Source organism: Lissotriton vulgaris, chromosome 10 (genome assembly GCF_964263255.1).
Source record: "Lissotriton vulgaris chromosome 10, aLisVul1.2, whole genome shotgun sequence".
In the NCBI taxonomy this organism is placed as follows: Eukaryota; Metazoa; Chordata; class Amphibia; order Caudata; family Salamandridae; genus Lissotriton; species Lissotriton vulgaris.
The window spans coordinates 98,311,840-98,328,004 of record NC_141698.1 but is presented as its reverse complement, the minus strand read 5'-3'; the positions used below and the strand labels follow the sequence as shown (position 1 = coordinate 98,328,004).

At 50.3% G+C, this 16,165-nt stretch overlaps 1 protein-coding gene across 2 annotated transcripts in view; it reads left to right on the top strand.

Moving 5' to 3' along the window:
- The window catches only part of INTS1 (integrator complex subunit 1), a 536,581-nt gene that overhangs the window by 157,833 nt on the left and 362,583 nt on the right, over positions 1 to 16,165 (top strand). For both annotated transcript variants that reach the window (XM_086940596.1, XM_086940597.1), the window contains exon 17: positions 906 to 997. In XM_086940596.1, the coding sequence (XP_086796722.1) occupies positions 906 to 997 (92 nt within the window). The remainder of the gene's footprint in view (positions 1 to 905; positions 998 to 16,165) is intronic.

The following is a 16,165-nucleotide window of genomic DNA, read 5'->3' as shown; positions in this document are numbered from 1 at the left end:
CACTAAACATGTATCAAGCATGTATTTGTTTCTTGGGAGTAAGAAGGTTTGAGAAACAAGACCAATAATTATGACTTTGCCTGTGAATTGCAAAGAGGAAGGGTGCCAAGGAACTCCTGGTAACTCCTGTGAACAGTCTGGCAACATGACCCGACTGCGATGGGTAAATGTTGAGGCGGGTGGAGGTACTTTAACCTGCTCCCTGCTGGACGAGACACAGTGATCAGTGGTACTAAGGATGGGTATATCCTTAGTAGAGGTTGCGGTCGTAATATCAGGATAACGCACGGATAAGTGCGACGAACAGATCTCGAGGCTCCAGGTAGGGAGCAGGTTAAAGTACCTTCACCCGCCTCAACATTTACCCATCGCAGCCGGGTTGGAATTAACACCAGTACTGCGATCCACCGCCCCTTACGAGAACACCACAGCCCTGAAGAGTCACGTCGTACAAACGGTGTGACGAAACACGTGTCGGCTGGTTCATGTCATTTGTACTGATCAAAATTGTTATCTAAATCTCACCTTCAACAAAGAAATGGACTTTGAACCTAATTTAATTTGTGTGTACATTATCATAATTGTTGAGTTCTGAAATCATAACCCATTACACTGCAACATGTGCACAGGATCTTGTATATATTTGTTCAGTGTAGGCTTGTCCCACACTTTGGCAGGGGTTGTTTCACTGCCTGGGTTTGTTGCCCCTGACCTGTTTGCACCGTGCAACCTCAATCCAAACACCTACTTAGAATCGTACACGCAAGAGCGCCAATTCTTCCTGTCCACTAACTCAAACCCATCCTCTTTACGTACATGACATCTCAAATGTGTTCCATGAGAAAGTTTACTTTGCATATCGGACAAACCCATTTGTAAAAGTGTGACTGTAAACTCATTTTCAGGTACCAGCCTCCCAACCTGGCAATCTCAACTCTGTACTGGAAGGCCTGGCCTTTGCTGCTAGTAGTGGCTGCATTTAACCCAGAGAACATTGGTAAGTCTACATACAAGTGCAATATTTTTTGTGTGGTGTACATTTACGAAGAATAAACCTTGCAAGTCCAGTTTGGTTTTCTTGTTATTTTATTAATAACTGTGTTACATGTTCTCTATGGACCCTTGTCACTTTTACTAGCTTGCTCATTCTCTTTTCTTCAAGATAAATACATTGAGGGATTGTTAAGATTGTTTCATTTTGTGTAACAAACCTTAGTCAACCGCTTTGAATCAAATGACAGCGGGTAAAATATTAACGTTCTTTCTTGTTATATAAAGTTTTCAGTCATTAATCCACAACTGTAAACGTGTATATGAATTACAACCTGGGGTGCAATGAAAACTTTTGCAATGATTCCACTTATGTCTGACTTTTCATTAATTGCAGTATTGTCCTGGGATTGTCATACTCTGCCAAATAGTTTAATGTGCATCTCTAAATTGATCTATCTACATATCGATTGTTAGACCTGGCACCATTGGCAAGGGTCTCCCTTCCATTTTTGCTGTTGCCTCATGTATTTTTGCTGGTGTTAGATGCTTTGGGCACTGAGCCACTGCTGGCAGAACCTAGTACAGTACACTAGGTGTGCCCAGGGCTTGTAAACCAAACACTGCTAGTGGGCTTGCAGCACTGGTGGTGCCACCCACAGAAGCAGCCTGTAAAAGTGTGTCTAAGGTCTGCCATTGCAGAGCCTGTGTGCAGTCTGGTACTGTCATGCTGACTGGGCAAGTGCACCCACTTTCCAGTCCCTAAACATTCCATTTTCTTCATATCAGACACCCCTATGGTAGGCCCAAGGGCAGGGTGCATTGTAAGTATAAGGTAGGACATGCCCTGGTGTGTGTGGAATGTCCTAATAGTGAATTACAGCCATTTTCGTTGTTCACTATTGCAAGGCTACCTGTTCTCCATAGGCCAGAATGGGCAGTTAGATTAGTACATTTTTATAATCCTAACTGACTCAGAGAACATGGTAGAAATTCGAGTTTAGTATGCCTGGACTCAGAATGATAAAATACATCTTTTAGTGAAGTTGGTTTTAACATTCTGTGTTTGAAAATACCACTTATAGAAAGTAGGTATTTCCTTGCCTAACCTTTCAAGCCTGCCTCTGCTAGGTTGTGTATTCCTTGTCTGGAGTTTGTGAGTGACAGGGCTGGGGATTCCAGGAGACCAAATGTGTCAGCCCAGTGGTGAATAGAGAGATCTGCATCTAGATGGGAGGGAGGAGTTGCACCTGAACCTTGAATAGGGCTGTGCCTGCCTTCCACAATGCTGGCTCCACCTCCTGGGGTGTGACTGATGTCTCTGCCCTGCACAGTGAAAGAACAGAAGGAATCCGGTCAACAACGTGCTCCAAGGCTGTGCTTTCCCTCCACAATGCTGGCTCCACCTCCTATGAGACGCCTGATGTTTCTGCTCTGCACTGTGAAAGGAAAGAAGGAGTGATGTAAACAAGGTGCTCCAGAACTGGTTTGGACTGGGCAAAGGCCCCTCTGCCCTCAGAGGACAAAGGATTTTGGAGTATAAATATTGGGACCCTGATCCCAAGAAATTAAATCTCTTTTGGACTACAAGAAGAAACCTTTGCTGAAGAGAGGAACCTGAAGAAACTGAGGAGAGACTATCCCTAAGCTGCTTAGAGAACTTTGTGTGCTTTATTTTGAACTTGTGAAGGATCTCCAAGGGCTCGGAACAGAGCTTGCCTCCTGCTGAAGTCTCGGGGACAACAGACTTCAAACCCCAGCTCCCCAAAGTTCTTTGGAAGTGCCTGCTGCTGTTTTGGGCCTTCTGAGGGACTGCGTGTCGCAAGGAGCTGCTGCTGCCGTCGCATCGTGAATGTCGGCGCTGTAGCTGTCGTATTGCATCGCGTTGAGAGAAGCTTCTTGCATCGAAGAGGAAGCGTGTCGCCGTCGCTGTTGCTGCCGTCGCATAGTGGATGTCGGCGCTGTAGCTGTCGTATTGCACTGCATCTAGAAAAGCGCCTCGCATCCCCAGAGAAGCGCGCCACCGTCGGAGCTGCTGCCGTCGCATCTTGGATGTCGGCGCTGTAGTTGTTGCACCGTGCGGAAGCTTCTCGCAACGTCGGAGGAGAGTGTCGCAGTGTTGGAACCTAAATATGTCAGGTCACCTAGGGTAGCCTGGCCTAGGGTAAGACACTATCAACAGAGACACTTGTGTAAAGGTTGCAAACCACCCAGCAATAAACCAACGCAATTTCACTCAAAAAGTACGCTACACCAATGTTTGGAAAAATATGAGCTTGTTTATAAAAATAATCTTTGCTCTTTTTGTCAGTTATATAGCATTAGTTATTACAGTTCATTACATTACATTCCACCAGAGATTTATACATTTCTTCACAGTTTACAGATTACTTCACTCTTTGGCTTTCCTGTACAACAACACAACCCTCTGTTACCCAGAAGCAATGACTGTATTTAGCTGGACTTCGCTTTTCTGATTGAGCCTAATACATTCAAAGGAACAGTTTCTAGATTTTGCTTCTTTACAACCACAGGCTAACAAATACAGTTTCTTAACTCTACTTCCCTTCTGCCTGAAACCAGGGCAATTCGGCAACTTCAGATACTTCTGGCAGTAATTTTCAAGAGTAATATACAACCCTCAGCTGTTTCCCAAGGTTATACAGAGGATGTGTAATCAACCTCCCTCAGACATTGACTGCTGCTTAGCCCCAACTCCTCACAGGTCTGGCAAAATAAGGATAGTTTAATCGCTGTTCATAAGTCTTCCCCACTCCAAGCCTTGGGGGGAGAATCTCCAATCTTACCAATGCCCAAACGGTATGTCGAACTCCTCTGTTACTCTCCCTCCCTCTCCTCACCTATTCCGCTTCATTGGCTGGCTTCCGGCCAGTGAATCGGCCCTGCAAGTGGGAGGATTCAGTGCTTCTTCTACAATTGCCAGGGATCTCGGCGTTGGTCTTTCCCAGGGGGGTAGGAAGAGTTCCGCCCCCGTTCCCCAGTCAGCCGCTCCTTCCGCGGTGCTCCCGCGAGGGGATTTCCCCACAGACCCCTATGGCGCCTCTCCTCACCTCTCCTTCGTGCCCGTCGAGGGAAGCACTACTCCTCCCGACATGCGCTGTACGCCCACGCGGGCGCCGCCTCTCACCACGCTGGCACCCAAGGGGAGACGCTTCTCCTTCACGCTGGCGCCGCCTCTCACCTCGAGCCTCCGGGCACTTCCTCCGGACCCGCTTTCACTGCGCTGACACCAAGGGGAGATGCTTCTCCCTCTCCTCCACGCAGAAGCAGCACCAAGACACTACCGCTCAACGGCCTCTCCGAGTCTCTCTGCCACAAACCAGGAAACCGCTGGAGGTGCAGGCAGGGGCACCCGGCTGGGGCGCGGCAATCTCCCTCAGCTCCCACAGGACCCTGATATAACCGAGGGTAAGGAGAAAAGTTGGGTGTCGGTTTGCTCAATGGCACAATCCTTAATGTCGACCCAGAGCAGGATTAACACTCTTGAGTTCTCAAGGCAGTTCAGACCCACATTACCAGATGAGGGGGGAATAGGAGGGGGTCGGTTGGAAGGGCTAGATGGTCCTTCCCTTTTCTCTCACTGTCCAGGGGATGGAGCTCTACTTCATACAAGCTCCCTCACCCACGCCTTCTACTGGGTCCCGGGGGGAATTGGTGCCCAGGGTCTTCAGGATTTCTCACCCAGCGGGGTCAGGTCAAGTAACCAAAGGGAGGACGGGTGGTGAATCAATAAGGAGCGTCCCTAAACTGGGAGGTCAACCCTTTGACTATCCTACCCCCACCTTCCGCTACAGCCTGTCCTCCAACCAGCCCACACTGCAAGACAAAATGGCTGACTAGCATTCCGCCTTTTATAGGCTGACCCTCAGAGGTCCAGAAGGGACCAGAAGGTTCTGGAATGCCCTACTCTATCCTATGGGACAGGTTCCAGGTATGACAGTTGGGACAGTTGGTAGCCACCATTTTGTAACTCCAAGGGAATACCTGTCAGGAAAGGCCTCTAGGCCTGAGGTGAAAAACTATGAGGGTGAAAAAGCACCTATCCCCTAGACCAACACCTTGAAAAAGCTAGTGGACACAAAAATAAATAAAGGCATCAGGGGCAAAAAGGGGACAAAATAAATAATAAATTGGAGGGACTACGCAAAAAGTCAGACAGGTCTAACACGCGTCCCCCCCAGCTGAAAGTGGGGAGGGCTACCCAACCCCTTGGGAGTCCTCATCACTAAGGCGGAAATACCTGGAGAGACCGTCTGCATTGGCGTGGTCCACTCCAGGCCGATGTTCCACCCGGAAGTCCATTCCCTGTAGGGAGATGGACCACCTCAACAGCTTGGGGTTCTCCCCCTTCATCTGCATTAGCCAACAAAGGGGTCGGTGGTCAGTCTGAACCAGGAAGTGCGAGCCAAACAGGTATGGCCGCAGCTTCTTCAGAGCCCACACCACCGCAAAAGCTTCCCTCTCAATTGCACTCCACTTCTGTTCCCGGGGAAGCAGTCTCCTGGATAAGAAGACCACAGGCTGATCCAGGCCCTCTTCATTCAGTTGCGATAACACTGCCCCAATGCCATGTTCTGATGCATCTGTCTGGACAATGAACTCCTTGGAGAAGTCTGGGGCCCTCAGGACCGGTGCTGCACACATTGCCTGCTTCAGTTTCTCAAAAGCTTGCTGACAAGCGTTCGTCCAAACTACCCGTCGAGGTTGTTTCTTAGAGGTGAGCTCTGTGAGAGGCGCTACAATAGTGCCATACCCCTTCACAAAGCGACGGTAGTAGCCTGTGAGGCCCAGGAAAGCTCGGACCTTAGTCTGTGTCTTGGGGGGTTCCCAGGCCATGATTGCCTCAATCTTCGCCTGCAGGGGCTGCACTGTCCCCCTACCCAAGAAGTGTCCAAGGTACACGACCGACCCCTGCCCAATCTGGCATTTGCTGGCCTTGATTGTCAATCCAGCTTGTTTCAGGGCCTGGAGAACTGCTTGCAAATGTTGCAAATGGTCCTCCCAACTGCCACTGAAGACAGCAATGTCATCCAGGTAAGCAGCAGAGAAACTCTCCATACCAGAGAGGACCTGATTCACCAGCCGCTGAAATGTGGCAGGGGCATTTTTGAGCCCAAAGGGCATCACGCAAAATTGGAAGTGTCCCTCAGGCGTGGAGAAGGCTGACCTTTCCTTTGCTCCATCTGTTAAGGAGATCTGCCAGTACCCTGAAGTGAGGTCAAAGGTACTTAGATATTGGGCAGCTCCTAACCGGTCAATTAATTCATCCGCCCTAGGGATCGGATGAGCATCAGTCTTTGTAACTGAGTTCAGTCCCCGGTAATCCACACAGAACCTCAGTTCTGGTGTGGTGCCTTGTGGAGCGGCTTTTGGCACTAGCACCACCGGACTGGATCAAGGACTGTTGGAAGGTTCTATAACTCCCAGCTCTAGCATCTTGGCAACCTCTCCATGGATGCTAGCCTTCACCTTGTCAGACAGCCGGTAGGTCTTCGACTTCACTGGTGGGCTGTCCACTGTGTCCACATCATGGGTACACAGGTGAGTCCTTCCCGGGACAAGGGAGAACAACGTAGAGTACTGCTCCAGTATCTGGCGAAAGTCCTCCCGCTGTTCAGGAGTTAGAGTGGGAGAGAGAATCACTCCCTCCACTGACCCATCCTTCTCTCGAGACTAGAACAAGTCTGGGAGAGGTTCGCTTTCCGCTTCCTCTTCCCCATTAGTCACCATCATTAAAATGACCTCGGGCCTCTCATGGTGGGGTTTGAGTCGGTTGGCATGCAGCACCCGTAGGGGCTGTCGAGGGGTCTTAAGGTCCACCAGGTATGTGGCCTTACCCTTCTTTTCCAACACTTTAAATGGGCCTGTCCAGCGATCCTGGAGGGCACTAAGCTCTCCAGGTTCCATCACCCACACTTTCTGGCCAGGCTCCAATTCCACCTGGTGAGCATTGTGGTCATACCACTCTTTCATGACTGCCTGGCTGGCCTCCAAGTTGTCAGAAGCTTGCTTCCACAACTTCGCCATTTGGCTCCGGAAGGCCAGCATGTAGCTCACCACATCCTTGGGGGGTTTCCTGGGAGACTTTTCCCAGCTATCCTTCACCAGGCTGAGAGGACCGCGTACAGGGTGCCCATACAGAAGTTCAAAGGGGCTGAAGCCCACTCCCTTCTGTGGCACTTCCCAGTAGGAGAATAGCAAACAGGGTAGGAGGACGTCCCATTTCCTCCGCAGGCTCTCGGGCAGACTTCTGATCATGCCCTTCAAGGTCTTGTTGAACCTCTCAACCAGTCCATTCGACTGGGGGTGATAAGGAGTGGTGAACCGGTAGGTCACTCCACACTCCTTCCACATTGCCCGCATGTAAGCTGACATAAAGTTGGTCCCCCTGTCAGACACAACTTCTTTGGGAAATCCCACTCGGGTAAAGATCCCCATTAGGGCTCTAGCCACCACAGGTGCAGTGACTGTCCTCAGAGGAATTGCCTCTGGATACCGTGTGGCATGATCCACCAGAACCAGGATGAACCTGTGACCAGCTGTTGTTGGTGGATCTAAAGGCCCTACAATGTCGATGCCCACCCTTTCAAAGGGGGTGCTAACGACTGGAAGTGGTTCCAGGGGAGCCTTCAGCTTTACCCCTGTTTTCCCACTGGCCTGGCAGAATACACATGTCCGACAGTAAGTGTTGGACGCCACTTTCATCTGAGGCCAGTAAAAGTGGAGGACAAGCCGAGCAAAGGTCTTGTCCTGACCTAAGTGTCCTGCCAAGGGTATAGCATGAGCCAATTCCAGCAGAAAGGCTCAGTATTGTTGCGGGACTACCAAGGCCCTTGATGAACCAGGTAAAGGTACCTTGGGTTCACTGTAGAGGAGTCCATCCTCCCAGTAAATATGGTAGTGTCCCGTAACATCACCTGCTGCCTGGGCTTCAGCCTGATGCCTCAGTCCCTCAAGGGTAGGGCACTCCCTCTGCCCCTTACAGAATTCCTCTCTGGTAGACCCCCCCTCCACATGCCACTCAGCAGGGATGGGTAGGTCCTCCAGAGAGACTACTTCCCCCTCCACGGACTCCTGGTCCACCACCGCAGGTGGCCGATCTGTCACATGGGGTGTGGAAGCCGAAGCAGGCTCTTCCTGTCTTCGGGTCTGTCCCTTTTTGGCAGCGGGTTGGGCCATTGTTCCAGGCTCCAACCCAGGCGAACTCCCTCTCCGGGCAGTCGCAGACCGTGTGCTCACACAGGCCCAGTCAGGTGTACCCAGCATCGCAGTGTGCGTCCGGTATTCCACCTCTCTCCAAGCGTTGTGCTCCATGTCATTCCCCAGCAGACAATCAACTGGCACGGCAGGGCTTAAAGCAACTCGAAGTGAACCTGCAACCCCTTCCCACTCAAAGGGAACCTCAGCCACTGGATAGTGGCCCATTCTGCCGTCAGCCATCGCGGCGGGGTGGAGTACATGGGGAACCACCTGCTCTGGAGACACCAGTTGAGCACTAACAGAATATATTCCCCCTTGACCTCTAAAACTTTAGCGGTATATATCCAATACTTTAATTCTATTATTTTCATACATAAGGGCAAACAACAAGGAAGGGTTTTTTTTGAACCTTTATCATTTTATTATTTTTTCTTTTTTAGTTATATTTCTTAGTACAGAGATTTTTTTCATTTGTCGTTTTATCACATCAGTTAATATATTTTATCAAAAAACACATAGTATAAAACACATCATTTACTAATATCATCAGTAAAAAAACTATTAAATGCAGGGGAAACGGTATACAAAACAATCAACACTCTCACAAGTACATACATCCCTTACTTAACCAGTTGACTTCTCACCATAGTCATACTGGCTCCTGTATCTCTCAGAGCCTCCCCTCTCTGGCCATTGATGGTGACCCATTGCCCATACTTTGCAGTATTTGGGGGCACCTGGATCTTAGGAACCATCTCCCGTTCTCCCAGGGACACTAAGGTGACACCCGCCCACTCACCCCCCTTATCTAAGGGCAACTCCTCCCCGAGCGCTACACTAGCTACTCCCGGTGGTTTTCCTCCGGTGGGAGGGGGTGGTCTCTTTGGGCATCTGACATCTCCCTTATAATGTCCAACACCACCACACTCAAAACAGTGGAGAACCCTTGGCTGCTGGCTTTGGCCAGGATTAGGGTTTCTGGGCGGGTTTGCCTTAAGGGTGAAACCTGTTCCCTTTCCTTGGAAATTGTTTTGGGGACCTTTAGAGAACTCCCTCTTTTCATCTCCCCCCTCCTTCTTCTGGGGGGCGCCCTGTCCGGCCTTTTGGGAATCCCCTCCAGTCCCCTTTGAGGACACCCGGGTACTTGCCCAGATGTCCGCCTCCTCTGCAAGCTTCCGGGGATTGGTCAGCTTGCTGTCCACCAGGTGTTGGCGAACCTCGGGAAAACATTTCTCGAGGAGGTGCTCTTTCAAAAATAGATCATACAACCCCTCATAATCTTTCACCTCACTGCCCTTGACCCAGCCCTCTAAGGCCTTTCTTGCGTAATCAAGGAAGTCCACCCAGTTCTGGGTGCTTAACTTGTGGCTCCCCCTGAACTTCTGGCGATATTTCTCAGGGGTAAGCCCAAACTTCCTTACCAATGCTAGCTTCATGGTGGGGTAGTTGGTTTGTTCCTCTGGTTCCAGGGCCAGCAAGGTGTCCCGACCAGCAGGAGGTATGTACTTATACAAACCACCCCCCCAGTGCTTCTCCTGCACCCCATGGGCTCTTCGGGAGACCTCATAGGCAGCCAACCACTTGGCTATGTCATCCCCCTGACTAAAGCTAGCTATAAGGTCTTTTGGTAAATAGGGTCTGGACTCCCTGGCTGTCTCTTTGGATTCGCTGCCACCATTCATTACAGGAGAGGACCCCCGTCGCAGGTTCTGGAGTTCTAATTCTTTCAACCTGAACTCATGGGCCATCCTCCGCTCCTCCTTTTCCTGCTCCAGCTTAGCCAACTCCCATTTTAACTATCTCATTTCCCTCCTGTCAGGGAGCTCGGCTTCAGTCAGGCTTCCCCCGGAGACACTACTGCCCCTCCGGGAGTAGGACACTGGTCCTGGGAGTAGGTTTTCCCCCTCTGAGTGGAATAAGCCTTCTATCTCCACAACCGTGTCCCGGTCTGTCCCTTCATCCTCCTCCTTCCCTTCTTTGTGTGCCTCCACCCAAGCCCTTAGACTGGTTTGGAGTTCCCCCTTCCTGGCACCATGCTTAAAAAATACCCCCATTTGTTGGCAGAAATCTTTCAGCTGAGCCACAGAATAGGTGTCTAGTTTTCTAGTGCAAACTCCATTTTGAAATAGGCAATATCAAGTTATACACACAAGGAAATTAGAGTTGCAAGGGCAACCTAAAGCCACCTCCACCCCACCACCAGGAACAAATTTGGAAAAACAAAAGTAAAATTAGGAGGGCCGCTAGGAGAAAACTCCTGGTGTAGGCTAGTGAATTACGTTCAATTACTACTGAGTAGCTGCAACCACAGTCAGAATCCCACCGCTAGACACCAACTTGTTGGAACCTAAATATGTCAGGTCACCTAGGGTAGCCTGGCCTAGGGTAAGACACTATCAACAGAGACACTTGTGTAAAGGTTGCAAACCACCCAGCAATAAACCAATGCAATTTCACTCAAAAAGGACGCTACACCAATGTTTGGAAAAATATGAGCTTGTTTATAAAAAATAATCTTTGCTCTTTTTGTCAATTATATAGCATTAGTTAATACAGTTCATTACATTACATTCCACCAGAGATTTATAAATTTCTTCACAGTTTACAGATTACTTCACTCTTTGGCTTTCCTGTACAACAACACAACCCTCTGTTACCCAGAAGCAATGACTGTATTTAGCTGGACTTCGCTTTTCTGATTGAGCCTAATACATTCAAAGGAACAGTTTCTAGATTTTGCTTCTTTACAACCACAGGCTAACAAATACAGTTTCTTTACTCTACTTCCCTTCTGCCTGAAACCAGGGCTATTCGGCAACTTCAGATACTTCTGGCAGTAATTTTCAAGAGTAATATACAACCCTCAGCTGTTTCCCAAGGTTATACAGAGGATGTGTAATCAACCTCCCTCAGACATTGACTGCTGCTTAGCCCCAACTCCTCACAGGTCTGGCAAAATAAGGATAGTTTAATCGCTGTTCATAAGTCTTCCCCACTCCAAGCCTTGGGGGGAGAATCTCCAATCTTACCAATGCCCAAACGGTATGTCGATCTCCTCTGTTACTCTCCCTCCCTCTCCTCACCTATTCCGCTTCATTGGCTGGCTTCCGGCCAGTGAATCGGCCCTGCAAGTGGGAGGATTCAGTACTTCTACAATTGCCAGGGATCTCGGCGTTGGTCTTTCCCAGGGGGGTAGGAAGAGTTCCGCCCCCGTTCCCCAGTCAGCCGCTCCTTCCGCGGTGCTCCCGCGAGGGGATTTCCCCACAGACCCCTATGGCGCCTCTCCTCACCTCTCCTTCGCGCCGGTCGAGGGAAGCACTACTCCTCCTGACATGCGCGGTACGCCCACGCTGGCGCCGCCTCTCACCGCGCTGGCACCCAAGGGGAGACGCTTCTCCTTCACGCTGGCGCCGCCTCTCACCTCGAGCCTCCGGGCACTTCCTCCGGACCCGCTTTCACTGCGCTGACACCAAGGGGAGACGCTTCTCCCTCTCCTCCACGCAGAAGCGGCACCAAGACACTACCGCTCAACGGCCTCTCCGAGTCTCTCTGCCACAAACCAGGAAACCGCTGGAGGTGCAGGCAGGGGGCACCCGGCTGGGGCGCGACAATCTCCCTCAGCTCCCACAGGACCCTGATATAACCGAGGGTAAGGAGAAAAGTAGGGTGTCGGTTTGCTCAATGGCACAATCCTTAATGTCGACCCAGAGCAGGATTAACACTCTTGAGTTCTCAAGGCAGTTCAGACCCACATTACCAGATGAGGGGGGAATAGGAGGGGGTCGGTTGAAAGGGCTAGATGGTCCTTCCCTTTTCTCTCACTGTCCAGGGGATAGAGCTCTACTTCATACAAGCTCCCTCACCCACGCCTTCTACTGGGTCCCGGGGGGAATTGGTGCCCAGGGTCTTCAGGATTTCTCACCCAGCGGGGTCAGGTCAAGTAACCAAAGAGAGGACGGGTGGTGAATCAATAAGGAGCGTCCCTAAACTGGGAGGTCAACCCTTTGACTATCCTACCCCCACCTTCCGCTACAGCCTGTCCTCCAACCAGCCCACACTGCAAGACAAAATGGCTGACCAGCATTCCGCCTTTTATAGGCTGACCCTCAGAGGTCCAGAAGGGACCAGAAGGTTCTGGAATGCCCTACTCTATCCTATGGGACAGGTTCCAGGTATGACAGTTGGGACAGTTGGTAGCCACCATTTTGTGACTCCAAGGGAATTCCCGTCAGGAAAGGCCTCTAGGCCTGAGGTGAAAAACTATGAGGGTGAAAAAGCACCTATCCCCTAGACCAACACCTTCAAAGCTAGTGGACACAAAAATAAATAAAGGCATGAGGGGCAAAAAGGGGACAAAATAAATATTAAATTGGAGGGACTACGCAAAAAGTCAGACAGGTCTAACACGCAGCTGAAGCTGTTGCAGTCGCATTGCGGAACAAGAGTGTCGCCGCTGCAGCTGACGCATCGAACCGAGACTCATCGCATCATCGAAGAAGCGTGCCGCATCTGGAAGATCTTCCTGTCTTTATTTCTTTGCACCGGAACTTTGCCACATTTCAATCGCTGCAACATTGCTTGTTGTGGAAGCGCAACGCATCGTAAGGTACATTGACGCAAAGTGTCGCATCTTAAGAACTGAACTGAACTAAGCTAAAAGTACAGTCTTAAGAATAGTATTGTGGATTTTTGTCGTTTGTGGTTATGTGTTAAGTCTATATAAATCTTGAGTGGTGTCCATTTGTAGTGTTGTAACTGGGTTACTGGATGTGGTCACAAATGCTTTACACACTGCCTCTGAGATACGCCTGCCTGCTCGTGCCAAACTACCAAGGTGGTGAGCAGGGGTTATTTTAGGAGTGTACCCCTTACCCTGACTAGAAGCAAGGGTCCCTATTTGTCACAAGTACCTACCTGTGCCAACTAGAGACCCCCAAATCTAACATCGATCTATATATCTGTGATCTATATATTCATTTATATGTATGTTTCTGAAGAACTGGCAGACTGTTTTGGCACTTTCTGTGCCTGACTTGGAAAAAATGTAGTAACTATATTGGACTCTTGAAAGTTTGGTGCATTTTTAACAGTTTGTGTTGTTGCCCAGATCTTAGTTATCATCATTTTTTGACAAAATGGGATAGACAGTTCTCATACTCAACATGTACAACAAACTCCCTCCCTTTATTCTTTATTACATTATAACTTCCTTAGTTCTGTGAAGACTATCAAACCAGTCTTGTTGCAGTGTGGAAGAGTTTCTGGATTTGTGACTGCAACATCAGATAGTAGTTGATTCCATGGACCTTTCTGCAGAATAGTACTCAGTCATTTAATAATTTCCTGGTAAATTAAATGCGTATACAGAAGTCTGATTTAATCAGACCTCAGAATCATTATCTCCATAATCTAGACGCAACCAGGTTTGAATGTAAAATCATAGAGACTGGAGATGCCTTGACTCACCATGCCTGCACACTCGCAGCTCAAGTGGATGTGTGTAAGAAGGTGTAGGAAGCTGGGTTTCTGATGCAGTAACCCCCCCCGCCAAACCCACAAAGACACAAACTTTTTGCCAGACTACTGGTGCACTTTGAAATGATGTGTTCTTTCCCAAAACTGTACCTTTGTACCCCCAATTGGTACCTCTCTGGTCACATATAAGTCCCTTGTGAAGGTTCCATGGGTACCAAGGGCACTGTGACCAGGGAAGGCCTCCAAGAGCTGCAGCACAAATTGTGCCACCCTTAGAAGTCATGTACCTTAACACACGCACTGCCATTGCAGGCTGCGTGTTTTGGTGCAGAGAAAGGTGAAGAGTCAGCATGGCCCATATACCTGTGTGCCATGCCTGCAACCCACTGCCTATTGTATAGGTAAGACACCCCTCTAGGTGGGTGCACTATACACCTGGTGAGGGTACACTTGCATGCGCAGCAGGAAAAATTAGCACAGCCCAGAAGGGTTCCCACCTCTGCCAAATCCACACCTCAGATGGGGGAGGCGAGGTGAAGCCCACTCTTCAGTGCCAGCCATCTTTCCGGTGGCAGACACTCTCCAATCAGGATTAGGGATTGTGCCCACTACCCCACTTAGGGTGAGCACTCCAAGGGTGTAGTCACCCAAAGGTCAGTAGCCCATTGGTTACTGACCTCGAGGCCCCTAAAATGCCCCCTAAATACAGTATTTAGGGGACAGCCCTGAACCAAGAAGACAGATTCCCTCAACCTAAGAAGAAGAAGGACGAAAGAAGGCATCCAGCAGAGGAGACTGCAGAGAAGAACTGACTTGGCCCCAGCCCTATGGGCCCGTCTGCAGTTTCCAGAGATCCTGCACAAAAAGTTGCCTTGTCCTGCAGCCAGCGACCTCCAGAACCCCTGGGAGGACTGACTGCCTTCAATAAAGTCCGGACCTCCTGTTCAAAAGAAAGTCCCAAGACAGACGCTGAGCGTGCTGAAGGCAAAGAAACCCGACACCTGGAACCCCAACTGCACCAGATGCCTATGTTCTGAATCAGAGTGGTCCACCGGTCCCAGCAAGGTCCCCCAGCGCTCCAGAGTCCGAGTCCACCGTGGGTTGACCCCTCCAGGACTCCCCGACATCTCCTGCAGCCTCTGCACAGAGACCTCACCCAAACTCGAGTGGCCCGGTAAGGTGAAATCCGACCTCAAAAGACACCTCAGCATCCAGCCACCCTGCGCCCTGGAGAAGAGGACCTGAGGTTTACTTACGTCCCTGAGCCCTCCAACTTACCTGCCCAGCTGTTGGTTCCTCCCAGAAGTCTTCATGGACTGAGCCTGCAGCCAAAATCCAAAACCTGCAACTCCCATTGAAAACAACAGGGCACCTGATGCCGAAACAGCACCCTGCACCCGGCCGCCCTAGTTCCGCTGTGTGTGCACATTGGGTGCTAACTCTGATCCCACTTTTCCCTGAGATTAACACCAGGAGCTTTGCTCCCACAACCTTGTGGCCTGCTTGTGAGCAGCCACCAACTTGAGGCCCCCTATCCCCCATTGGATAAACATTGGGCCTCAGCACCTGGCTGCCCTAGTGCAGCTGAGGGTGCTTTGAGAGTGCATCATTGACCCTGGGGTAACCCCAGAGTTCGAGGCATGTGGGCTGCTGAATTCATATCTGTGCATAGTCCGCCACCTAGTGTTGGGTCCGGATGATTGCACATTGTTGTCCTGGAAGAGTCTTCGAAGTATCACGAGATAGGTGGCTCCTCCCCTGGACTACAGTGCGCATGGGCATCGCCTCCATCCCCAGATTGTTTTTTTCCGCCATTGGGTTCGGATGTGTTTCGGTTCCCTCTGTCGGAACCGATAGTTGTTCTATTTCTACTCGAGACCAAAAGGTCTTTAGGCTGGGCGTCGGTATAGTTGCGTGCGGGTTTTCTTTCTGACTCTCAGCTCCGATTTCTTGCTGCCCTTCCACGTGCCTTCGGCGCGGACGGGCCTACATTACACCTCTAGTCATGGAGCGGACTCCATTTAAAAAGTGTCCGCTGTGCCACTCAAAATATTCGCACCTCGACGTGCACCCTGTGTGCAATACCTGCTTGTCGCCGGATCACCGCGAGGACACCTGCATGGCGTGTTCGAAATTCCGGAGCAAGAAGACACTGAAAATTCGCCGGGCCAATCGACTCCAGGCTCAACTATCGGCTGCGGCGCCCCCTCCAGAAGACATTTTCCAGGAATCTGTCGAGGTAGAAGACGACTCGCAAGACTCGGACTCCGGTCCCGTGTACGATGAGGAGACCTACGACGCGGGTGAGGAGGACTTTGACGAAGTCTCCGACGAGGTAGGGGACGACGATCAGGCTTGTGCCACGATGGGGGATAGCTCAGAGGAGGAGCATCCCCAACCAGACTCAGGGGTTATACCCCTTCAAACGGCCCAGGTCGAGGGATCGCCTTCGGGCCTTACCCAAGATCTCACTATAAGT